General features: G+C 38.7%; 1 protein-coding gene across 3 annotated transcripts in view; it reads left to right on the forward strand.

Annotated features, from left to right (window-relative positions):
* LOC131064177 (nudix hydrolase 14, chloroplastic) overlaps positions 1-26,861 on the forward strand; it is a 117,467-nt gene that overhangs the window by 43,267 nt on the left and 47,339 nt on the right. For 2 of the 3 annotated variants that reach the window (XM_057998209.2, XM_057998234.2), the window contains 3 exons: positions 6,484-6,561; positions 25,629-25,721; positions 25,883-25,975. In XM_057998209.2, coding sequence (XP_057854192.2) covers positions 6,484-6,561; positions 25,629-25,721; positions 25,883-25,975 — 264 coding nt within the window. The remainder of the gene's footprint in view (positions 1-6,483; positions 6,562-25,628; positions 25,722-25,882; positions 25,976-26,861) is intronic. The other variant, XM_057998215.2, reaches the window with a different exon arrangement.

A 26,861-nucleotide genomic window follows, 5' to 3' on the forward strand; every position in this document is an offset into this window, starting at 1 on the left:
GAAATAAAGAATATCTTTCTAGCCATATTGTGAACTTGTGATGTTCTGTGAATAACTTAATGCATAATATTTGTGTATTTCCATTCTGTTTACTTTGTAATTGAAACCGCTACGGTAGCGGTAAACATTGTTGGCACCGTTGCCGATACGAATTCTAGAGATCAATATGGCAGCAGACGGTAAACACTAATGGGCTGACCATTCGAGCAGCAGTTAATAGTTACTGAAAGTGATACACATGAAGAGGTCATGCAGGCGGAAGTGCGCGAGGATCAATTGACAGAGGATTTGGTGGACTTGTGGGAGGTTTCAGTCACCCAGTATGTGCAGAGGGAAGCTCGGGAGAGAGCAGTCCCTGAAGGCACGGTATGTAGGGAACTCACAGTCAACCCGACTGTATTTGATCTTCTCGAGAGTCTTCCGATACTGTTGGCACGAAACCTAATTGAACTACAAGAGTGAAGGGAGGAAACCAATCGTGAACGTCGTCGACAACAGATATTGCAAAGGCACGGAGAACGAAACCGTAGGGAAGAGGAAGAGAGGGATAAGAGCAGGCGTCGTAGCCCTGACAATTAATGCCCCTACGGCCAAATAAGGACCGACGACGTACTAGTACCACTCGAGAGGTAGGGGAAGGATCGGTACGGAGATCCTTACGTATCAGAGAACAAAGTAAATAGAGACGACAGCTAAGGGAGATTGCTGAAGGCTCAACAAGTCCAAAAAGGCAGAGTAAGAGTCGGAGTGAGTCGGAGCTGTAGTTGGGAGAGGCAAAAACCATGTATGTGGAACCAGTTAGTAGAGGTTGTGAGGGACCTACCACTTCTAGACGTAGAGGAGGATCTCGTCGACCAGGCCACACACTTGACGTTGAGTGAAGAGTAACCAAGTCTCAGAATAGCCTGTTGGAACACTCCGAACGTGACGAAGAGGTAGTACGGGACCTTGAGGGTGAGGTTGCTGAAATTTTTGAAACCAACCTATATAGAATTGGGAATTTGTCTCTTGTGAAGCAATCAAAAATAGGAGGGTCAGAGCCGAAGACTCTAGGAAGGAGAGAATACAGAAACGAGGGTGACCAAGGTGTGAAAGACGCAAAGAGCTCGTGTGTGGCTAAGGGTGCAAAACTAGAACGCATAGAGCAGAATGGTCCAATCTGGTTGAACGCATACAATACCTTCAAGCGACCCGCAATACCTTCTAGGCACACGGTACCTTCCAGGTGAGAACAATGGTGCGCAATCAAAACACCCTGGAGAGACAAAAGCTTCCAAGATTCATGGGAGACGGGTTGGAGGATCCTGTATGCTACTGCAAAACATGTATAACCATTTGGGAGGCAAATGGCCAAAACGACCAGGATTATTGGTTGAAGGTGTTTCCGGCCACCCTTCGGGGGATGGCAATTGATTGGTATACCGACCTTGACGCCCAACACAAAACAAGATGGAATAATCTGAAGAAGGCCTTTGAGGAGGAACTCAAACTCCTGAGGGATGACAACAAGATTGTAGCTGAAATTTACAATACCAAGCAGGGCAAAAGTGAAAGTGTTCGTTCGGGCTTACAATTGTAGGTTGAAAGAATTACAGAACAAGATGGAAAACCAGCCAGCTGATGGCCTGAAGAAACGGTGGTTTGTGGAAGGGCTCGTACTGTCTCTTAGAAGGAAGATGAAGGTGGTCCCTCCACCATCATATGAGGAGGCTTATAACATAGCGATGGACATTGAAAGCGAAAACAAAACAACAAAAGGAAAGAGGAGGGCGAGTGATGATGATAGTATGGATGGAAGTAGCAACAGAGAGTCCAAAACCGTACAAGCCCTCTGTAGGGACATGATGCGGATGATGAAGGAGTTGAAGGCCGACAAGGAGAGTGGCAAAGAGGGTAAAGAACTTTGGTGCACCGACTGCAAAGCAATAGGTCATACTAAGGGAACATGCCCAAGAAAGTCTTTTTGTGACATCTGTCAGGCGCTAGGACATTCCATTAAGGAATGCCTGTACAATCTAAAAACACGAAGCACACAAGTGCTCTTCGCCCAAGGGGAATAAGCTACTCCAACCACACCACCTAAACCAACAACAAACTCCGACGCTTCACCGGGGGGATACCGCAATAATTAGCGAGGGAACAATCGGTCCAATAACAACACACTGAGTAAAATCCAGTACGATGCGAAGGGGCGACCCATGATTCAATGCTGCAAATGTAACGAGTGGGGCCACTTTGCTTGCGAGTGTCAGAGCGAAAACAATAATGGAAGTTTGTTGTGCAAGTGGTGCGGTCCTGGGAACCATGAGGACACTGATTGCCCAAAGCAGAATGGGGTAAATATATTGGATAAGGAGCCAGACGAGGAGGTACTAGCAATTACAAGGTTGTAGAGCAAAAAGGCAGTGTACGTCGACCCCCATATGAAGATCGAAAGACTCCGGGAAGCAAAGGTTGATGTTGAATGGGCGATGGCAGAAGAATGAAGGGCCTCACATAACGCTGCCAGTACCCCACTTCGGTCAGAGCCCGAAAAAATTATAATCAAACAGATGTTGCAAGCCACTGTACTAGTACGACTATCTGACCTTCTATAGATGATGCCACAATTGAAAATGGCCCTCACAAATGTAGTCGGTAATAATATCATCAGCCAGGAATGTAGCCAGCCGAGAACAAAATCACTTGGCACGTCTGCCATGGACCCCATGTAGGCAATAGAACCACCTGACACGTTTGCCATAGACCCCATGCTACTCACCATGAGTATTGGTCTGAAGCCAGCCGTAGTAAACATGGAGATAATGGGACGAAAGTTGACGAACACCATCATCGATGGCGGCTCTGGAGTGAACGTATTGTTGGAGTTGACATGGAGGGGTCTGGGCAAACCAACACTTTGGCCACTAACATTCCACCTTGTCGGTGCGGACTAGCATGATATCAAGCCCTTGGGAACACTCATGGCACAAAAAGTTATATTTAGAAGAGCTAGGTACAGCTGGCCCAGGAGCATTCATACATGACATCCTTGGAGGAAAGGGTGGCGCAGTACACTCAGGAGTTAGCCGCCAGAGACAAAGAAGGCCGAGCTAGCAACCAAGGTGGCAGAGTTGGAGGCAAGCCTGGCAAGGAAGGATGATTAGCTGAAGGGGCAAGGTGAGGAGCTTCAGAAGGCACGCAATAAGATCATAGAGGCCGCATACATGGTGAAGATTGCATGGGAACGAGAAGTGGCGGCCAATAGGCATCTTCAGCATCAGCAACAGTCGGGCACCCCTCAGTCTTCTGTTTTTCCAGGGACGCCCTCTAATCCTTCTCAGTAATAGTTAGTAGGTTAGAAGAGCTCCTATTTTGTTTTTCTCGTCTGGAAGACGACTACTTTTTGTGGGGGTTGATGTTGGCGGTAAAATGTCGACAAAGAATAATAGTCTGATTATGTTAGTTGGCCATGTGGGTTCCCATAGGGGTTAGTTGGCAATCGCGACGGTTGGTATCTCCACCAACCACCGAGTAGTATTTATGTTGTGTTGTAAGGGAACCCCAATAGTGTTGATTATTGTACATCCATTTTGTTGATGAAATAAAGAATATCTTTCTGGCCATATTGTGAACTTGTGATGTTCTGTAAATAACATAATGCATAATATTTGTGTATTTCCATTCTGTTTACTCTGTAATTGAAACCGATACCGTAGCGGTAAACAAAGTTCAACTCTTCAATATTCCTACCCTTTGAAAAGGACACAACTTTTCACAATCAGATCAGCACTTCTTATTTAAATCAGATCTGTACTTCTGATTCCCAAATTATCCCCCCTTCAAATGAGTTCTCTTCTCCTTTTTATTGGGGGAGTCACAACTTATCATTTAATGCCTTTTGACCATTCATTAACTTTAATCAAATTGTCATTATATTTAATTATATTCTTTTGTATTTTAATTAATTAATTAATTTTAATATTAGTATTATTTATTATTAAATTATATTTCAAAGTGGGGACATTACATATTAGAGAGAGGCACTCATATTCTAATTTCTTATCGCATGAACATATAGTTTAAAGATACTTCTTATATCAGATTTCATTTACAATAATTCCATACTCAGATCAGAACGTGCCACCATTATTAATGATAATATTTCTATTGATAAATACATATAATCAATCATCATAACCATTGTCAAGATAGAATTGTGTTTTTAGGCAAGTCAGAAGTAACATCATAAGTATTGATTTCCAGTTATAGTTGTTATCATTATATATCCATTCAGAGACAGATTCTAGGATCCTAATAAGGGACATTACAAACAGCAGCAATATAACATGGCACTGTTAAAATGCTGTATGATGCCTGGAAAAGCTTGCATGCGAATTGCATTCCAAAACAAATTTGTCTGTCTGTACTTCTCACACAATACCGCATTGTAGCAGACCATAGCCAATACACCTTTAATCTCTCTTGCAACTGACAGTACTGACTTTAATTATTAATACCATATTAAAAATTTTAAACTTTTTTGAACAATGAAATTAGAATTCCAAATTCTCTCTGTTACTGTTAACTTTATATAACTTATATCATTAGCTATGAATCTGAACCATAATATATTCATTGCTGTTATACCTCTGTTGTTGCTGTCATTACTGTCAATGATAACTATATTGCTGTTATAGTGCTATCTTGACATATTTATTGCTGCTGTTATAATGCTGTCATGATATATTTAACAACCTTTTTTTTAATGTTATGAACATTTATTTTTTAAACAGTAAAAAAATTTGCCTTGCCAGTGGGGACGTCTGGCTATTCTTGGGATGGTTGGGGCATGTATCAGATGTTCCTGGCCGTCTTGGGGACAAACAAACATTCCCACAGTGTTTCCTATTTCTGCCACACGTTTTAGAAATGTTTAGAAGATTTAGAAGATTTTTGGGGATGGCTAGGGGACGTCCCCTACCGCCACCTTGTACCCAAAAGACCATTGGGGACGGGGACAGGGCTTTGAAGGCCAGTGATGCAGCACCTGGAACACAGAAAGGAAGGTTATTAGACTAGGTCACATGACCTTTAGTATTGTGCTATAGGTTCTAGTGGTTATTTGAACCACCCAATGGGCCAATGGACAAATAAGAAACAAAGATTTACCATGGATTAATTGGACACTACTTTTTGATTTTTCGTTTATAATCTAAGTTGCCGGTTCGGGTTCGAAGAACCGGTATGCCGGTATGACAACATTTTGAAAAGGGGTTTGGGTTTGTTAGTACAAAACATGTAAATTATATATATATATATATATATAAGCATGAATTAAGATTAGCCATGTCACATAGCATCATATAAACAACGAAACCAACATAATATATATATATATATATATATATATATATATATATATATATATATATATATAAGCATGAATTAAGATTAGCATGTCACATAGCATCATATAAACAACAAAACCAACATAAACTTGAAATCATAGCATCATGATCATACCATAATAGCATCATATACATCAAGTTTAATATCAAAATGACAAAATATTCAAGTATCATTGTTTCAACTTTCAACAATTTAAAGTTTAATCATCAAATGGATTCTCTAATTCATCATCCTCATTCTCCTCCTCCTCATCCTCCTCATCATTGACATTGACGTTAGATGAACTAATGCCAATGCCACTTGCACTTGCACTATAAGTTTGCTTGCAATCCAAGTCATCAAATGCAACAAGCTGAGAAGCAAAAAATTGTTGTTTGCAATACAAATGAGGAGAAATGAGCCAAGTTTATGTTTTAAAACTCACTTTAGGGTTTCATTTAATTTTTAAAGTGACAGATTTGAAAAAAAAAAAATTTGCCAAAAAAACTTGGTTTTTGGGCTGCCAGATGCTCGGGTTCGACCTGGTTCAAACCAGGCCTGTGAGTCACGGACCCTGTCCGGACCACAGGCGGACTGGACCAGGACCCCGGACCAGGACTGGTACCAGGGGCCTAGGGGGCGAACCCTGCAACTTAGTTTATAATTCATTTCCTTATAGTTTTATGTAGTTTTTTTGATATTGATGGCATGCTAGCTCTAAATAACTATTCAGGTTGAGAATAGATATTTTATATATCTGTCAAATTCCCTTGGGCTATAATTTATTTTAAATTCCCTTTGTTCATTGACAAGTTTGTCCGTTTAGTCCTAGTATTCCTATTTTGAATTAACTTTCATGATTTCAGGCAGTATTTAGTGTTTAATTTAATTCAAACAATTGTTTATAGACATTTGGTCCATTTCAAGAGAAAGTTGGCATGGCAAGCAATTAACTAGGTTGCTGGTTCTATGGCTGACACAGTTTTGTAAACTGATTATGTTCATAATTCAAGCTGCAAAACATAAATGATTGCTTTTTAGGACTTTATGTTTCCATAATTGTAATATTTGGGGTTGTTTACTGTTGGTTATTGCTTATGTAATTATAATCAGGGAGTAGACATGTTTGGAGAACGTGTTGGGTTTCTGAAGTTCAAGGCTGAGGTTGTGGATAAAGAAACAGGATCAAAGGTATTTTTAAGTTTTTTTTAGGCATGTCTCTGTCAATATTATTTTTTCCTTCAATAGATACTGAAATAAGGGCAAAAACTATTTGTTCCCATTTCGTTTGTTCTTACTTTTAATACTCAAGATTCACTAGAATTTCCTGTAGATAATCTAGTTGATGGTCATCACTCAAAACGATGATATTTGTACATGTTGTTTCTAGGGTACAATTGCTATTTATATGCAGAATGCTCTTTTTTATGCATTTGAGTTAATTTGGTATGTAAAAGTATTTACTCCATCTTATCAATATATACAGTTAATAACTATGAAAGATGTTGTTTTCCATTCACAAACTTGTCTAATTTCTTTTTGGCATTCTAGTGTCTATGAGTGACTTGTCTTTTTTTTTTTCGTCTTCAATTCAACCATGTTGGTTAGGATTAATTTGGGACATTCCTCATCCTCACTATCCTTTAGAGCACATTATTGCTCAGTTTTTGTACTTCACCTTTGTGTTTAGTCTCTAGCAAAGTGTCCCTATTTGTCAGTTGTCCACATTTTACCATTGGATGCCCCTTCTTGTCATCGTTAGTTTTATACTTGTGAATGAATTTGTTAGTGATCAAAAGTTTGATGGACTCCATATTACCAATATATGCAATTAATAACCATGAAAAACTTTGTATTCTATGTACAAATTTGGCTATTTCTTTTTTCGGAGTCTAGTGTTTTCAAAATACTCTGTTTTCTTTAATTCAACCATGTTAGCTGGGATAAATTTGGGATATTCCTTATCGTCATAATCTTTGGACAACATTGAGAGCACGGTTTTTGTACTTGTATACTTTGATCTCTTTGATTCTTGTATCCTTTGCATGCTGGTATTGATTCTGCCCAGAATGCATATTTCTCTTCTTTTAGTTTGATATTCAAGAACCAAATTCAATGGATATTCCTTAGTGTCTCAAGTTTTTACAATGCAAACAGTTAAATTTTTTGTAGGATATTCCTCTTCTGCATCTCGTCCCATTAATAATTTAGATACACCAGCTTTTAGCTGTCTAATTTTAACTTCTCTTCCTTAACGACTGTTGAATATCTCCGTGATCATGGTTTAGGGCATGATGCATCTTCCTTGTCATCCAATAGTTTTTTTTATTGTTGCAGTTATCAAGTGCCTTGAGTTTTGACTATTTAATGCTGACACTATAGGTAAACTTTCTTTAAAAGAACTTTGTAGCCCCATTTATTATGTATTGTTTTTTAAGCTCATCACCAATATAGGTTTTCTCAACATCTGACCAATTTGACATCTTTCTTTTATTATCTTTCATGCATTCATCTTTAGCCTATTTGTATTCCTGATTCCATATTTTGAAATCTTATTTAAATCGTTATTAACTATCATCTGTGATTTCTTTTGTTAAGTGTCTAGCTGATCATACCATTTTATGGTATATCTTGCTCTATGCCTAGGAATATTTCCACTTGCACTTTGTCATCCATGTTATCATTTCCCTTCCAATAATATTCCCAGTTCAGGCCATGCATTGCAAAGTTTTCAATGTTTTCACCATTAAGTTTGACCAGTTTGGACATGAGAGATTACTTGGGTTCCATGTTTTTTTTTCTGTGGTTATCTTTGACATTCAAGGTACATTCTTTTCTTGAGACATCTCCTTGTCCTTCTTGCTAGTTTGATTTGTCTTTGGACTATTGGAGAATGTCACAATACTGTCCTCTTTAATGTTTGGTTCACCTAGCTGTGATGAAGCTATGCTCATAAAATATCATAAATTTAATCTATTTGATGTTTATTTCATGTGGTTGAATCTTTCTCCATACTTTTACAGATTTCCTACTTCTCATTCACTATTATCTATTCCTTACTTTTTCATGTAAGGAGCAGGTTCTTGAATCTATTTCTCCGATGAATTATCGAGGAATATGAACATAAACTTATCTACTAGACTCATCTTTTGCAGCTACTTTGGGGCCTGTTGTGACCTATTTCACACATCGCCCCATCACAGATGAGGACCCCTTGTTTTTGCTTTTTAGGGACTTTGTCCTAGCTCTGCAGTTTCATAAGTCCATTTTTCTGAGAGAGTTTTGAGTTCGAGTTTTTGAAGTCATCCCGAGCCAAGTTGAGAAATCATGTTCACAATCATGTATGAGTGTTGTCAAAGTGCTTAGAAGGTCTGAAGGATGAGGATCGCAATTGCTTTGGGTCATTTCTGACAACTTTCTATTTTTAGCAATTTTTGCTTTTTTGCTTTTTTCTGCTTTTTTGAAAGTGGAATCTAGGTTTCGTTCCTTAGGTCATTTGGTCACTGCCCATGTTGTCAGAATTTCAAAATCTTGTCTCTAAGTATAAAAAGCAAGGCTTTGTTTTTCTCGTTTTTTCTGGAATTAGGATTTTGATCTTGAGGCCATATCATTATTGCCCATGTCTTCAGATTCAAAATTTTTTGCCTCCAAGTGCAAAAAGCAGGGCTTTGCTTTTTTTTTTTTTTTAAATTTAATTCTTTAGAATTAGGATTTTGACCCTCGAGCCATATTATTGCTACCCATGTTCTCAGAATTGAAAAAATTGGTCTCTAAATGTAAAAAGCAGTGGAAACCTTAATTAGGGTTTTTGTTCCAGATGAACGTGGCAAGTCAAAAATGGACATGGCAAGTCAGAGATGGATATGATAGTTTGAAGAAGTGTAAAAAATGGCTGTCTAGATAAAATTTGCCCAATGGAAGAATGGCAGAGAAAGAGTGTCTAGAAGCTTGGAAGATGGTAGACAAAGCATGAAGTCCACCCAAGCATACATGGCAGGAGACCTTCCAAGTCCGCCAAGGCTCAAAGCAAGACATGGCAGACAAGTCGTCAAGTCCGCCCAAGTATGTTAAGGAAGAATGGCGAATGCATGAAGAAGATGTCCAAGACTTAGTCAAGTCCGCCTCATGATCAAGCAAAGTTGGCAAATGAATGGTAAACTCCTACCATTGGCTAACTAACTCATGGCATTGGTAAATCAAACTCCTACCCGAGGTTAAGCTCATTCATACACAAGGATGTTTGACAGTCTTCCAAGTCGGCCTCATGATCAAGAGAAATTGGTAGACACTTGATAAACTCCTACCATTGGTCAACTAACTCATGGCAAGAGTTAGTCAAACTCCTACTTGAGGTTAGACCATGTTGGAAGGAGAAAAATAAGCTAAGGCATGGAAATAAAGATCAAAACAAGTCTGGAAGATAATTGTCCAAGTTCAAGGCGTCAAGACATAAAGACATGGCAAAGCCTTTGCCAACTCCATCCTATCTTGTCAAGGCAAACATGGCAAGAGTCATGCTAACTCCGCCTTGTCTAAGGCTCATCCAAGTCCGCCTAGAAGCCTTCCAATTTGGCAATGACATGTTTAAAGCAAGTAACATGATGACATGGCACTTAAAAGATTCACTAGACAAAGGAAAGGATAGCAAAATTGATATAGCATATGACATGTCAAAGAATCTTCCAAAGTTCACCCTCTAGAAGAAAGCTGATAAATCACACTAAAGCAAGCAAATTTGGAAAGTTCTCATCCAAGTCCGCCATGGAGAAAGCAAAAACATGTTGGCAAAAAAATGAAGTTGTCCAAGCTTCTTCCAAGTCCGCCTAGCTTGGAAAAGATTAAGGCTAAGATTAAGATGGCAAGATCCCTTCCAACTTCGCCCTAGACATGTCACATGAAATGCAAAGTCCGCCCTACCAAGTGTGTGGCGTAGGCAACCTAAAGTCTGCCCAAGAAGTTTGGAAGTAGAAGTAGCAAGAGGTTGGCAAAGTCCGCCAAGGAATAAAGCACAAGCAAGATGGCAAGATAGACATGAACTCCGCCCAAGGGAGATGTCCAAGAACATTCCAACTCCGCCAAAGCATAGGAATCATGTCAAAGACCAAGCAAGTCCGACTTAAGCAAGGAAAGTTGGCTAAGACTCTTCCAAGTCCGCAATGGAGAAAGCAAGACATGAATGAATAAAGTAAGCCTATCAAAATTCGCCAAAGAGAATTGTTTGGAAAGAAGAATGAAAAGAATAATCTAAGCAAGTTCAAAGTCCGCCTAAGGCAATGTGTCCAAGATGCTTCCAAGTCCACCCATGGCAAGGAAAAGAGATGTCCAAACTTCTCCAAAGTTCGCCTAGCAAAGGCTTTAACAGGATGGAATAATACAACTTGGCATGAAGTCTTCACAACCCGCCCTCTATTGGTATCTGGAAACATGTCCAAGGAGCCTCCAAGTCCGCCTTGGCTAAGACATGAAGTTCGCCCATGAAGGAGATGTCCAACAAAAAGTGAAGTTCGCCTTGCCTAAGACATGACAAAGTTCGCCTTGTCAAAGATGAAGCCAAGTCCGCCTAGACATGGTGGAATAAAACAAGACCAAGTTGGCTAAGACATGAAGTCCACCTTGGCTAATGAGAAGGTGAAAATGATTGCCAAGACGTGGCAAAGACCAACAAGACATGAAAAATTGCCTAAAGGAAGATAAAAATTTCCCAAGGAAGATTGTCCAAACATCTTGGAAATTAATAAAATCACACAGGCATTCCAAATTTACCTAGGCATAAATGAAATATGTGAAGATGCCTAAGCCAGACATAAAAATTCGCCAAAGACTTGGAGATTAGACATTAAAATCAACTTGCCATGATGAAGAAATAAAAATGGCTAAAGGAAATACAAATTTGAGAAGAATTGCACATGAAATCAAGGGTCCATCAACGAACGGGTTGGAAAATAAAATTTGACACATGAATATTTTTAATTATTTTCCAACACTTAAAATTAAGAATTATTTTCGAAGGGAAAATAATTCCAACTCTTAGAAATATTTTTAAAAATTCAAGAGTTTTGGAAATTAAAATAAAGTTCTAGAAGATTCCTTAGTTAAGGATGAATTTGAGAGAGAAGTAAAACTTTCCATTTTGGAAAGATTTAAAACATTAAAACATACAAAAAAATAATAAAATATTAAAAAACAAAAACAAAAAACACAAAGCGGAAGCTTCAAAGTTTTAAAACCTTAAACTATATATATTTTCAATCAGTCACTTTCAAATTCATTATTCGAGTTGAGAATTTGGAGAGCAATTGAGAAGAAGTTCTCTCAGATTTTTGAGGAAATTGATTTTTGAAAAGGAATTTTGAAGAAGTGAATATTTTTCTAAGTGTTGAAGTCAAGAAATGAAGTGCTTTTTATTTTTTAATTTTAAGACAGATTTTCAGAATTGAAGGTGAATTTCAGTCACAAAGATCAATTTCTAAGACAAAAAATTTGAAATTGACTGAATACTTCTATTATTTAGTCTTATTTCTCTCAATTTATCAATTTCTTGGCCAAACCCTTCACTTTCAGTTTGCTTTTTCGCAGAAATTTAAACTTTTTACAGGCTGAAAGTGAAATTTTCAAATAAAAAGATAAAAAATCAGACCTAAAATCTTGAAAATAATATTGAATTTTTATGTGTTATGCAGGTTAATGACCACCAAAGGAGCACCTTCTAGAAAAGCACCAATGAAGTTTGCCAGTAAGGGAGTACAACCAGAATCCAAGATCAAATCTAAATGGAAGAATATCACATACACTGACCCGGGACATGTGGATTTAGAAGAATTCAAAAAGAGAATGCATGGTCATGATGGACACCTGCCACATCCATTGCCTGCCGGATGATGAGAAATGGCATCATCCAAGCAGTTGGATTTCCTCTGGCTAAACAATGTGCTGAGCTAATGGTCGAGTGTGGTAGACACTACAATGCACAGTCAAGAGAGATCACTGAACCTGATGGAAGAGTTTTAGCTAATCTTTTAGAGTTGTCCATTCAAGAAACATTTAGAATTCCAAATTATAATAAAACTTCCTACAAGAACAAAGAAGATACCCAAAAGATTTATGATGCCCAGTCTGAACTTTGTGCAGCAAATGTTAACAAATCATGGTTGGAAAAGAAAAGACCCCAAGGGAAAGTGCCAAAGGTCCTTCTACGCCCATACTTCAAGGAAGACTATGGTGACATTATCTTATTGCTGAATAGAGTAATGGGCAGCCCTAAGGGTATGCCATTTGAGACATGGATGTATTACCTCATAGATGAAATTACCTCGAGAGTCAAGATGTTCAATTGGTCCCGCATAATCAGCAACAACCTTCACGAACAGTTGATAAATTTGGAGAGAACAATGTCATTCTACTTGAGCTCCTACATTATCTACCTATTGGCTAGTACTTATAGATATTCCAGACTGATCTGTAGAGGCGTGGTTGGTAATGGTGAAGGTGAATTTAGATCTTATGATTGTTACCCACAATTGTAGCTTAAGGAGAAGAGCTATCGAGCCCATGATGTATTTCTAATGTACATCACAAGAACATTACAAGGAAGAACTCACCAAAAGTTATCTCCTAAAGCCAAAAGTTTAATCAACAAGTATGGATCTTGGTTTATCCAATTTCCAAAATTTACATACATAAGAGTCCAAGGTTTTGATGGTCGTCCTTATCGACTTTCAATCTACCCAACCAACAAGATGGTTCTACTTGAAGTTCTCAGGCAACTTGAAACATATCAAAAGCTTCAAAACGATAAGTTAGAAGACAACAATTACCTTTCCATTCTTTATTGGAAATATGGAGGAGTCTTGTCCAACAGAACAGGCAGCTGAAAGTGCCAGGCTAGAAATGCAGTGGTATCCCTTTACATTCTACCGATCTAGAGCTAATTTTGATTCTCTTGGTAATATTGGATCAGTGAATGAAGAAAGATTCAGACATGGAGCAGACAGAGAAGATTTTTGGGCAAATACTGCATATGAGTTTGATATCAGGAAAAGACTATGTTCCAGATTTCTAGTAAGCTTGATCAGAACGATCGAGCCTTTTCTTGTGCCTGATCAGTTGGACGATAATGCAAAATATATTCAGGTTGGCTTTGATGAGCATGCACCTCTTTCTCCTATCAAGTGGTCAGAGCCAAAGCATGCAGACTTGACCACCTTGATGTGGCCAATTATGAAGTATTCCAGGTGGTGGGTTGATCAACAGTGTCATAGATTAAGACGGGGAAATATAATCTTGACTTATGACCTGATGGGTGAAGCAGAAGGATATTCTTCAAATGAGGAAGTAACTCAAAGTGCCAGACCAATTGAAGGTGCTAAAAAGAAGGGGAAGGCAATTGTGACTGAAGGACTTGCTCAAAAGAAGGAAAGGTTGGAACCATCTCATTCTGCCGCATCAACAAACATAGATATATTGGCCATTGATAAGTTATTGTCAGAGATGGAAATTCCTTCCCCGGTTCATGAAGAAAACATCCATCAAGAAGATGAGCAGCCTCCGTCTCCTACAGGCACATAAGTATTGGAGTCAGACAATGAAATGGATCTTAAGGAAGGGGAATTTCAAGAAGGAATGATTTCCGCCCTTCGGGATATCATGTGTGAAAAAGGCAATCAAGAAGTGGAAGGCATTGAGCAGCCCACTGTTCTTGATTGGCTGAAGGAAAGGTTGAAAAAAAACACACAAGTAGTAGAAGAACAAGAAGATGGCATGGCTGATTTCTTGGCCAGGTTAGATCAAACTGTAGTAAAAAAGCTAGTCAGAGGATTTTACACCATCTAGAGAGATGAAACAGGATGCAGGATAGTATGGACTGCCATACCAAAAGTAGATAAGGCAAAAGGAGATATTGCTTCTCATGAATACGAAATTACTACATTCAATTTGGGACCAACTACCAAGAAGCAGGAAGCTGAAGATTTGGACAATTCAGTTGCTTCCATAATGGCAAGATTGGACAAAGAAGTAGGAAAAAAGAAGGAATATAAGAAAGAAGTTGAACGCCTGATGGATTACATTCAACATTTGACTACTAAGCCACTCGATCAAGCAAATCCAGAAGCTCTTCCGCTCTTGAATTCGCAAGAAGCCGCTGAAAATACTAAGGAAGAAAGGATAACAACCAAAGAGACCAAGGCATGGATGGAAATCATAAGTAAAGAAGCAGCCACATTTGCGGGAAGGTTAGCATTGACATATGGACAAACTTCCTCTCTAATCTCCAGAATTGCAAGCATGGCAGAAGCATGGGCTGATCTTCAGGACATTCAAGAAAGAATCATTCCCTACCTTAGAGTGTTGAAAGGAATGTCAAAACAAGAGTTGTTTGATGGCAGTATAATTGAAGCAGGAGCGACATATGATTTCAGCAGTTGGCACTGGACATTGGTTGCATGTAGTGAAGTCTTGGAGAAAGTGAAGGCAGATGCTGACAAAGAAGAAGAGCAGATAAAAGGAATTGGAGACAAGGTTTACCTTGTAGCTACAGAGGTACTTGAGAAAGAAACTATCCAAGAAAAGGATATGAAGTCAAAAAATCTAAAAGCCAAGACACAAAAAATCTTTTCCACTGAACCAATCCCGAGGCAAAATTTGTCTATGGCATCGAACCTCCTATCCATCAGAGATGCTTTCCAAAAACAGGAATTAGATTGGGAAATCACTTTTGCTGTATGTGTAGATGCTTTGGAAGGATTAGAATTCAGAGTTAATATGCTGCCACATGTCACGATGGAAGAGGTTGATCAAATTGTGTCCAAGTTCATTGGATATTCTGCCTCTCAATAGGAGAAGGGGGTGCAATCCTAAAAAATAGCACCTCGTGCCACTTGTCTCACATGCACTGGATATTGATTTTATTTTGGGAAACTCTAATTAGGGTTAGGTTGTCTTAATCTCGACTGTTGATCTTAGATTGATCTCGGCCATTCATTTGTTTTCAGAAACTCCATATAAACTCATTCTATCATTTCATTTTAGTGTGGAAAGATTTATGAGATTGTTGCGTAGAGCTACTTGGATGATAAAAAGTTCATTATCAATATTGTTTTGAAGTCTTGTTTTTTATCAAGTGGTTGCATGGTTGCATATTTTCTTCAACACTTAGAATAGATTTGCTTTAAGTAATTTGTTTTGAAATCGTTAGATGAATGAAATATTGATAGTTTAGATTGGTGAAATTTTTTTGCTCATACTTTTGTTGGATGGATGGTTTTCATTCAATGTGTAAAGTTAGCTTGAGCTTTTGATGTGGATGCTTAACTTCTACTTTGAGTAATATTGTTCAATTGTTGGTATTATTCATAAGTGTGAAAATTTTAAGCACAACCCTAGAAGATTGCACATGCTTTGCGTAGTCGTCTAAGTGTGGCGAAACAAAGTGTCGTTATCAGTCTCACCCAGTCTACACCGTCTCGAGTTCATAGGAATAGCTTAGACGTAGCATAGAATTCCTAAACCCTTATCTTTTTTTATCTTTTTTGAAGTCCTAAAATCAGAAAATCCAAAAACAAAGAGCATTAATTGACAAATTCGCCTAAGTACAGCTTGTGAATGATCCTTGTTGTCAATTGTAAGTCCCCCTTGTATTTCAGCACACACTATCCAAGAAGCTATCCACGTAAAGTCGCTCGTTCACACATATAGACCTTGGAGTCGCCTTGTGGTCTTTCTCGCAATCTTGGCACAAGTAGTGATTTTGTTCATGGGAGGATAGAGTATCCTTGGATGTTATATTCTAATGTTCGGTATATGATAAAACGTACACCAACAAGGCCACCATGTTCTGGCAACAAGAGTAATTAAAACAACTGTCTACCACACTCCAACCATGATGAGCAGAAATATAAGACATGAATATATAGGTGCTGGCAACAATTAGGAAATAAAACGCAATGTCAATATATACAAGCTGAAGTGCACTGCCAAGAGTAGCTTCAATGGAACCCCTTGGAGGAGAGTCGGAAACCTTCCAAAATTATGATATTTCTATTAATTAGGTATTTTAAGAATTTTTTGGCCAAGTACTCCAAACCCTCCCACAATCACAAATGTTGTCAATAAGAGGGTCTTCCTGAGCACTCATTTGGAATTTCTCTTGTTTAAACAGGTCTTGACAACACAAAAGCATGAGATGCCTTTTAGAGGTTTTTTGCCAGTGGAGTGGCTATGGGCCCATACTAGGTTGCCAGTTCGGGTTCGAATTATCGGGTCGTCGGTACGGCAAAATTTTGAAATGGGGTTTGGGTTCATTAGTACAAAACAATAAAAAATTCAATATATCATATAAGCATGAATTAAGATTAGAATGTCACATAATATCATATAAACAACAAAAACACCATAAAATTGTAATCATAGCATTATGGTCATACCATCATAGCATCATATACTTAAAGTTCAACATCAAAATATTAAAATGATAATATCAAGTTCAAGTATCATTGTTTCAAAATTTAACTTGCAACAATTGGAACTTCATACTAAGTTTAAATCATCTAATGGATTCTTCTTCTTCGATGGCATTAGTTGATTCACAAATACTGCCAAGGCCAATGGGTTCAGCTGCACCAATAACATTCTAGCTGCCCAAGTCCTCCAATGCAGCAACTACAAGCTGAGAAGTGGAAGCATCCAAGTCCGTATGCTCTGCTTTCATATCCCGCATCTTTGACTCCCCTTCTTTGTATTCATTCTGCTTGTGTGAAAGGAGATGCAAGTTGGAATGCACATATACTAAGTTCTCCGCTCTTTTTGATTTCAACCTATTGCGCTTTACTGATTGGATGAAAGAATATGTGCTCTAATTTCTTTTTGATGTAGATGAACTAGCAACCTATGAAGACAAGACAAATTAAACAATTAAAACTAAATTATTAAAGTTATAAAATTACTAGCAACCTATGAAGACAAAGTAAATTAAAATTATAAATAAAACTTACTTGTGATATAGTTTTGATTGCGAGGGGCTGCTGCAGTTGGAATCGTTGGCAGTGGAGGTACCACCAACTATGAGCATCCTTCTTAAATCGATGATGAAGAGCATCAATGCTTAGACCTCTTGCATTCACAAACTCTATGAACTCATCTGAAATCAAATCTTGCATATCATCATCATTAGGAAAGAGTCTAAAGAATGCTGCCTTGTACTCATCAGACACTTCTAAATCTCTATATTGTGGAAGCCTTCCCAACATATCAAGATATTGGTTGCTATAATATTTTGATGCCAATGCATAGGCAAGAAGATGTAGAGGAGTGGTCATCTCGTTCCATCGTTCTACAACAATTACTTGCAATTGTTTGAAGAAGGTCTCCTTAGGGTCTTGCTCTTTGTCATTTATGATTTTCTTCATCTTCCTAAGCATTGAGTCGATGCCATCATACACCTCTCCAATGCAAGGCCTATCCATGCCAGCGTAGTGAAGCAAGCCCATAATGGGCTCGGTGAAGCGAAGGAGATACTCCACATTTTCCCACTATGAGTCATCCAATATCCTTCGCCTAATTTTTGCTGCCCTCTCAATGCTGCTTTGCTTCCATATAGACCAATTATTGCTGATCACCATATTGCAAAGTGCCGCTTTCACTTTCACAAGTCATCTCAAATCGATTAAGTTAGATGCAAAATGGGTCTCAACAACCTGTAATAGAGATTCAAGCAAAAAAATACAATTAAATAGAGACAAACATGTTAAAAGAAGACACATTACACAATCAAATTATGAAAATCAGAAAATGTAAAATAATAATTTTAATTTTTTTTAATTAAATTACTACTTCAAGTTCATTTACCTTCAATAGCTCCAAATTTGAGAATAATCTGAAAATTCCTTGAGACATGTGGTGGTTTGTGTTGAACATTTGGATGTCCTCAGCCTCTGCATGCACATCTTTGATCCACCCAATTTTAATCCCAATCTTGAGTGAGTGGACTGCACAAGGTGTATGCTAATATCGCTCTTCAACCAACAAACCAACATCTCTACAATTCTTTGCGTTGTCTATTATGACTTGAACAATGTTTCTAGGTCCCACTGTCTCAATGGTAGAGACGAGAATATCAGCAATAAATTGCCAATCTTTTACTTGCCCCTCACAATCCACAGATTTCAAAAACATTGCCCCTTTAAGGGACACCGCTATGACATTGATCAAGGGACGGTTTCTTGATTCTTTCCACCCATCTGAAATAATGGATACCTGTTGTGACGTATTCACACATCGCCCCATTGCAAATGAAGACCCCTACTTTTTTGCTTTCTGGGGTTTGCTTTCTAGGTTTTTAGGGTTTGTCTGTTAGCCTTTGCATGCTGAGTGTTGCTAGAGGGATCACTAGGATGGCAGGCTCTGCTTGAGCCAGGGTGAGTCCATGGGGCCGCAAAATTAGGGTTTCTTTGAGAGTCTTCCTTAGGGCCTGGTTTTGCTCTTGTTGCTAATTGTGTCTTGCTTGGTGAGTGAGTATCATCCTTGAAGGTTTGAGCTAGGTCAAGTTGGTGAGTGATGAAGTCTGGAATGTCATCCTTATCTTCAAATGCCCTGAAATTTGGCTAAGTTTGGAATGTCTTCCTAATCCTGAAATTTGACTAAGTCTGGAAAACTGAAGAATCCTCCAAAAACTAGATTTTGCATTATAACTCTTGGAGGTCCGAAACCACTCTCAAACATCCTGACGGTATATATGGAATATAACTTAAAGTATAAGTGACATTTAAATGTTATATTCCATACATGAATCCTGACGGAGAGACCAAAATGTCAAATTTCGCTCTTGACCCTTCCAAAGGGTCCAAAGCGAATTTCGCTCCTGACCCTTCCAAAGGGTCCAGAGCGAAATTCTCCATAAGACATTCTACATTGCCCAAAGTCATGAACTAGCTCATTCCCAGGCATTTGTGAAGGCAAAACACTTATTTGGAGTGAAGAAATGTGAAAATGAAGTCAGGATTTGAGCCCAAGGAGGAATTTCGCTCCTGACCCTTCTAAAGGGTCTAGAGCGAAATTCATATAAAACCCTATTTTTCACAAAATCTTGAGCTATGTGTCAACTTAAAGAGCAAAGTTGGCCTGGAGATGATGGGAGAAGTCTTGAAAAGTTATATCCAAGGCAAGGAAAGGAGGCTAGAGGTGTGAAATGAGCTTAAACTAGGAATTTTGCTCCTGACCCTTCCAAAGGGTCCATAGCGAAATCCTCAATAAACACCTTTTTCCTTCCTTGTTTGCACTACGAACCTTGTTCCTTGGACATAGTGGGAATAGATTGATGTACTCTTGCCAAGAGAAGTGAATGAAGGCACTGAGAGGTGAGGGTTTTGTCCAAGAACATGATTTTCGCTCCTGACTCTTCCAAAGGGTCTAGAGCGAAAATCCTTATAAACCTCATTTTCTCCCTTGTTTAGACCAACATTCTAGTTTTGAAGTGATGGAATGTGAAAATGTGAAGGATTTTGGCCTAGAACATGATTTTCGCTCCTCACCCTTCCAAAGGGTCCAGAGCGAAAATCCTTGTAAACCTCATTTTCTTCCTTGGTTTGGTTAACTTTTGGTGTTCTTGCCTTGAAAGGTGGTTGGATGCATGAAAAAATGAAGATTTTTTTGCCTAAAGGATGAATTTCGCTCCTGACCCTTCCAAAGGGTCCAGAGCGAAATCCTTATTTTGACCCTCTATTTTGCCTTGAGCACTAGAAGGACCTTGTTTTGAGCTTATTTGGTGGTGGATTGCCTTGATTATGGTGAAAGGAGGTTGGATAAATCAAGTTTGAAGGAGAATTGAGACAATGGAATGTGAAATCAACCTAAATTGGAAATTTCGCTCCTGACCCTTCCAAAGGGTCCAAAGCGAAATTCCTAGATGGCACCCATTTCTTCCTTGTTTAGACCAGGATCTTAGTTTCTAAGGCGTTTTGTGAAAGTTTGGACATGTTCTTGCCTAAGGAAGTGATTGAGAGCATTGAAATATAAGGGTTTTTGTCCAAGAATGAAATTTCGCTCCTGACCCTTCCAAAGGGTCCAGAGCGAAATTCTTTATTAACCTTTTTTTTACCTTGTTTGGGCTTAAAACCTTGTTCCTTGGTCTTGGAGGTGAATTGGAGTTGAAAGAATGAAGGAATATGCTAAAAACAAGAATTTCGCTCCTGACCCTTCCAGAGGGTCCAGAGCGAAATTCCTAAAATTCACCTTTTCCTTTCATTTTGTGTCAAGCTAAGCATGGATAAATATGAATAGAGCTTAGAAGGATCCCTAGGCATGCCTTGGAGTTGATTTTTTGCCATCAACAATTATGATTTTGAGCTAGGACATGAATTTCGCTCTTGACCCTTCCAAAGGGTTTAGAGCGAAATCCAAATGGGTCCTGTCCTTGGCCATGGTCTTGAGCGAATTTCTCCTTCCAGGCCTTCTTAGGGGTCAAACAAGTGTTGTCTTCATGAGGAAGGAGTCCAAAGGTGAGAATCATGGCATAGCAAGGGAAGAAGGAGATGGAATTGTGTCCTAATCTTGAATTTCGCTGCTGACCCTTCCAAAGGGTCCAGAGCGAAATTCCCTAAAACCACCCTTTTTTCTCAATTTTATGCTAAGTCAAGTATGGGTCAGGATGGGGTAAGATTGGAGAAGTCCTTGAGCAAAACTTTGAGTTGCTAGTGATCCGTGAACATGAAGGAATTGAGCCAAATCAAGAATTTCGCTCCTGACCCTTCTAAAGGGTCTAGAGTGAAATTCCTAGGATCACCTATTTTCATTGCAAATCAAGTTAAGTTTTTGGTTTTTATGGCCTAGATAGGAGTGAGGCAATGTATCCTTGGTCTTGGAGGTGGATTGGAGTTGAGAGAATGAGAAAATAAGCTCAAATCATGAATTTCGCTCCTGACCCTTCCAAAGGGTCCAGAGCGAAATTCCTAAAAACCACCTATTCCTTTCATATTTGTGCCAAGCCAGGCCTAGACCAAGGTGATAGAAGCCCTTGAGATTGCCCTTGAATGGATTGTTGTCTCCAAAAATGATGATTTTGGGCTAGAGGAAGAAATTCGTTCTTGACCCTTCCAAAGGGTCCAGGGCGAAATCCATTATAGGTCTTGTCCTTGGCCATGATTTCTAGCGAAATTCTCTTTTTTGGTCATTTTGAAGTCAAACAAAATGTTGCAAACATGGGAGAAGGATCCAAGGATAAGAGTCCAAGTATAGAAAGTGAAAAAGATAGACCTTGGTGAAGGAAAACAAGCAAATCATGAATTTCGCTCCTGATCCTTCCAAAGGGTCCAGGGCAAAATTCACCAAATGTCCTTTTTCTTCCAAAATTGTGCTAGACCAAGACAGTGATCAAGGTAGATTGGGCTTAAAGATGGCCACAAGCATGTCTTAGAAGGGGTTGTGAGTGAAAGAAGCGAGAGTGTTTTGTCCATGATCATGAAATTCGCTCTTGACCCTTCCAAAGGGTCTAGGGCGAAATCCTCAATTTCACCTAACTTGCTCATGATAAAGGTCAAACCATGGATCCCTAGGCTTTGGAGGAAGGAAAGCTATCATATGTTTGCCTTGGGAAGAATTTTTGAGTAAACAAGTGATAGAATTATCCTGGAATGCAAAATTCGCTCCTGACCCTTCCAGAGGGTCCAGGGCGAAATCTTTTGAAACTCCTATTTTTCACCTTGTTTGGGCCAGGCGAAGAGCTAATTGTGAGATAATGTTGAAAAGAGGTCTAAATTGGGCAAAATAGCAAATTTCGCTCTTGACCCTTCCAAAGGGTCCAGGGTGAAATTCTTATAGGGCCTGTCCCTGGGAAGGATTTTGAGCGAACTTTATTTTGAAGTCTTCTTGTTGATGATTTAAGGTGGAAAATGCTTTGTTGAAATGAAGATGTCATATGTACTTAAATCACCTTTTGGTTTATTTTGCAGATGGAGAAAACCAAGCTAGGGCAAGGATGACCTCTTCCAGTCCATCATCATCAAGGATGACCACTTCCAGTCCAGCATCATCAAGGACGACCGATTCCAGTCCATCATTGTCAAGGACGTTCCACAAGCAAAAGGGAAGACTCAAGGTGTTTGAGGAATTGCCAGTTACCTCCAGAACCTTCACTTTGCCACACTAAGGAACCACAAGATGACAATGAAAGGTGTTGCCAACATTTCAAGGAAAGGTACACCACCCATCCATCACGTCAAAGACAGAGGAGAATCAAATAAGGTCAGTGCAAGGGTTCGTTGAAGAAGCAGATAGTCTCAGAGGAGTTAATCAAAGTTAGCTTCTCAACCTCATCAAATTGAACATCAACCAAGTTACAAGTATCAGACAAGGTGGCATCCCAGTCATCATTCCTCCAGTCGGATTGGTCCACCTCAACGTGTCCAGATTCAATGTACCTAAATTTATCAGAGGCGGCACAAACTTCGATGTACCTACCCCTGCTTCTTATTGGTCCTCACTCCTGTAATGTAATTTTCTAATTGGCTAAGGAAGTTTGTTGTAACAAACCCTAATTAGGGTTTCTATCTTGTAATCTTAGCCATTGATTCTAAGTCATTCAGAGTCGTCTATTTGTAAAGGGTTTCTTTATATAAGCCCTGGCTCCTCATTTGCAAAGGTGAATAGTTGGTTAATAGTTGGTTAATAGAGAATAGATAGTAGTGAATAGTCAGAGAGTAGGAAATAGTTAGAGTAGAATAGAAAGAGAAGGCAAAGATTGTTGCCAAGATGTTGTTGTAAAGGACTTGTAAACTTCATTGAAGAAATGGTGAATTCTATGGGTCGATTCAACAATTTGCATGGTCTCTATACTTCTCAAATTTGATTTCATGTTATTAGATTAGTGGAAGAAATGTGTATGATCGATGGTGAAATTTGTATATCCATACTACTAGCAGTTTGTTGATTGCAGACTTGCCTTGTGTAGTCAACTGGAATCATTCAGCTTAAGCTTAACTTCAATTGTCGCTTCTTCATTGATGTGCATCAGCCGGATGGTGTCCATGCCTGTAGCGGTGATCTGAACATCATAAAGCTTTCATCAGAAGATCGCACTAACCTTGTGGAGATGGTCCTGGGATGTCAAAGCAAGACTTAGTTAGAATTTCATCAAAGGTCATTCATTGCTCTACATTCTTAGTATTAGAAATAGATCTCGTTTCAACTCTTCTCCTTTTTCCCTTTTTTCAAAATCTAGGACCAGTAAAATCTCACATTCTAGCAATATCCAAAGCAAATCAGACGTTCAGGTCGTCGAATGTAAGTCCCCTTGTGATTCCAACAAAATCACATCGTACCGCAAAGAGCTTATCCACACGTAGAGACCCTACATACAAGAATCTTGGAGGTACTTCGACTGATCCTTCGACGAGATCTTCAGCAGTCAGGAAACTTTGTTCAAGAGAGGATAAGATACCTTGGTATTTTATTTTGTGTTCGCATGTATACAAAAAACACATCAACAATACCCCTGTCTCAATCCATGAATCCCTTATGGGCTTCAATGCATCCTCAACCCCCTTGACCTCTCTTTCCAACATGGTGCTGCGTATCTTCTCATAACCGGGGCCCTTATACCCTTTTGGAGCTTCATTGACACTTTTTAGCATCTTCTTCCAGTATGGGGAGCGAACAACACTGAAAGGCAACCCATTTGCATATATACATCTTGTTATATCTTGGTTGGCAATGTTTTGACTCTCATTTTGAAATGAAGTTTTCAAAGGTCCCTTTCTTTTGCGTGGAATGGGTGCTTGAGTTTCAGTGTTAGGCTTAGCTGTGGTAGTATAAAAGGGGTGGTCTTCTATCACAATATTCGAAGATGGGGGCTGCATTCCCTTTGCTTTTTTTTAGTGGGCATATTTTGTCTACATGCTTCTCTCTCTTTTGCCTTTCTTGCTCCGTGATATATTTTAATACTGTCTCATTTGGTATAGGAGCATTTTTTCGTCCAAGGCATTTCTTGACTCCTCTTCCAAGTATTCCACACAAATGGCTTGCCACTCTAAAACATGAACTATTCCTTTCTTTATCACAACCTTGACATTTCCAACGGAATCCCCCACCTCTTGGAAGGGGTCTTATAATATCAACATACTTCCACAAAGGAGAATTAGAATTTGGTTCTTGTTCATTGTTGCCTATGGAGGAAGAGGTAGATGCCATTGCAGTTCCTATGGTAAGAAATTTTATACACATTCATAATAAAAACAAGAGAATGAAAAAAAAAAAAGGTAGATCTTTTGGACAATTATGAATCAAAGAGAAATGAAAAAAATTTAAAAAATTAAACAAAAAAAATAAAATGAAAAAAACTTACCTCTTTCACCCAATAGAAGCTTGCAAAGGAGTAGGAAAAATTAAACAAAAAAAATAAAATGAAAAAAAACTTACCTCTTTCACCCAATAGAAGCTTGCAAAGGAGTAGGAAAAATTAAACAAAAAAAATAAAATGAAAAAAAACTTACCTCTTTCACCCAATAGAAGCTTGCAAAGGAGTAGGAATGAAGCACAAACACTTGATCAAGCTTCACAAATCAATCTTCCAACTCCCACTTGCTTAACCACCTATTTGCTCTAGCTCAAGAGAAAACAATTTATTTGCACACCAAATGAGACATAAAACTCAACATAAGTCATTTAAAATCCACTTTTTAGGGTTGTGGATGTCAAAATATTATTAAATTTACAAAAAAAAAAACTGTTTGGCGTCACTTTTCCGCTGGGTTCGCCCATGGTCCGGCAGAATTCACCCGGGTCCGGCCTGGTTTTGAACCTGGTCCGACTAGTTCGAACCAGTCGTCGTGGTCACGGACCCACAAGTGGACCAGCCTTGGACCAGGACCCAGGTTGAACAGGACCAAAACTAGGGGGCCACACTAGCGAACTGGACATCCTAGGCCCATTGGTAGAGCCCATGTCCCAGACTTGGCCAGAGCAGAAATCTTCTATTTGTCTTGTGAGACTCATTAAGGTAGATTGTAATTGTGAAAAGGAATCAACTTGGTATAGAGCTATTTGAATTTTGGTGTGCATAGGATTTTGAACTTCTATCAATTGTGTCTACGCTAAGGTTCATTCCAAAGAGTGAATATCATTGCGGTAGTTTAAAATTTAAACTAGTTCACTCAAAGCATATTTTTTCTTGCTTGAACATAGGAAGTATTCTAATTGTGTGATTCTTCTAATGCTAAGCTTCTGGTTGTAGTCTGAATTTGAGGTACACATTACTCATTATTTCCTCAGCTCAGCTTCCAGGTATTGTGTTTGCTCGAGGTGGGGCAGTTGCTGTCTTGATGATCTTGGATTGTGGCAGGGAGTCTTTTGTAGTGCTCACAGAGCAGGTTCATATCTCTACTAGTTCAAAAAAATAAATTCTTATTGCTAGTTTCCTAATTCAATCTGGAAAATCAAGTCAGTATTTGCCAAAAGTTGTGATGACTGTATTGAGATGGAAATTAATAAGATGAATTTGTGTTGTTAACAAGAGAAATTTGCTGTGCAGGCAAGAGTTCCTGTTGGGAAAACAATTCTTGAGCTGCCAGCTGGTATGCTCGATGATGATAAAGGAGACTTTGTGGGCACTGCTGCTCGTGAGGTAAAATCACTTACATCAATGACTCAACCATCTTTGTACTTTATATCATAAGAAACAATCTTAGCTGATAGCAGATCTTGGAACATTACGTTCAAAAATATGGATCATTGTAATATGATTATCTCAGGTATAGTGAGATATGTACCTGCAGGCCTTTCGGAGGGTTGATGGAGATTAGCTTGCTATCTTTTTTTTAATTTATTAAGAAATTACACCATCCAATAATAATTATATTGGTTACATCAATCTAGGGGGCAGTCTTGACTTATTATCACAAATGGATAAATATTCATCTTCATATAGAGATGAAAAAGGCATGAAAGGAAAAGATTCTGATGTGTATATGTTTTGCTCTTGTTTAGGAATAATGTCTTTTGTATACATATTGTAAGCTTGTCCTTCATGCTTGGATGATTCCTTTTGTTCTCAGATATTATGATTGGTTATATCTTCAGCATTAGTTGGCTCCACATTGTACAGAATTTTTGTCTGTAGGTGGATTGTACTTGTGCATCTTCACTTGACCCCTTTTTGCATCATGTTCCTGACCATATGAAACTGATATGGAAGAAAGCCTACATTGGCACACTTGAAATTATTTGTTTGTTTAGCATATGTTCACAAAGGTGATGAGAAAAGACAAATTGGATGGTAAGAGTCAAGTATGCATATTTAAAGGCTATAGTGCAAAATACAAAGCTTCCCTAATGGAAGGGAGAACATTATGGTGCAATATTTGTTGGAAGGGTGTATGCATATCATTTTGAAAAAAGAAAATGAATCAGTGAGTGGAGGAATAACTTGGGATTAAGAAGAAAAAGCTGAAAGTGCAAATTCTGCATTAAGTTCAAGCAATGTTCTTTCAAAAGCAAGAAGGCAATGGAAG

This window comes from Cryptomeria japonica, chromosome 1 (genome assembly GCF_030272615.1).
Source record: "Cryptomeria japonica chromosome 1, Sugi_1.0, whole genome shotgun sequence".
NCBI classification, from domain to species: domain Eukaryota; kingdom Viridiplantae; phylum Streptophyta; class Pinopsida; order Cupressales; family Cupressaceae; genus Cryptomeria; species Cryptomeria japonica.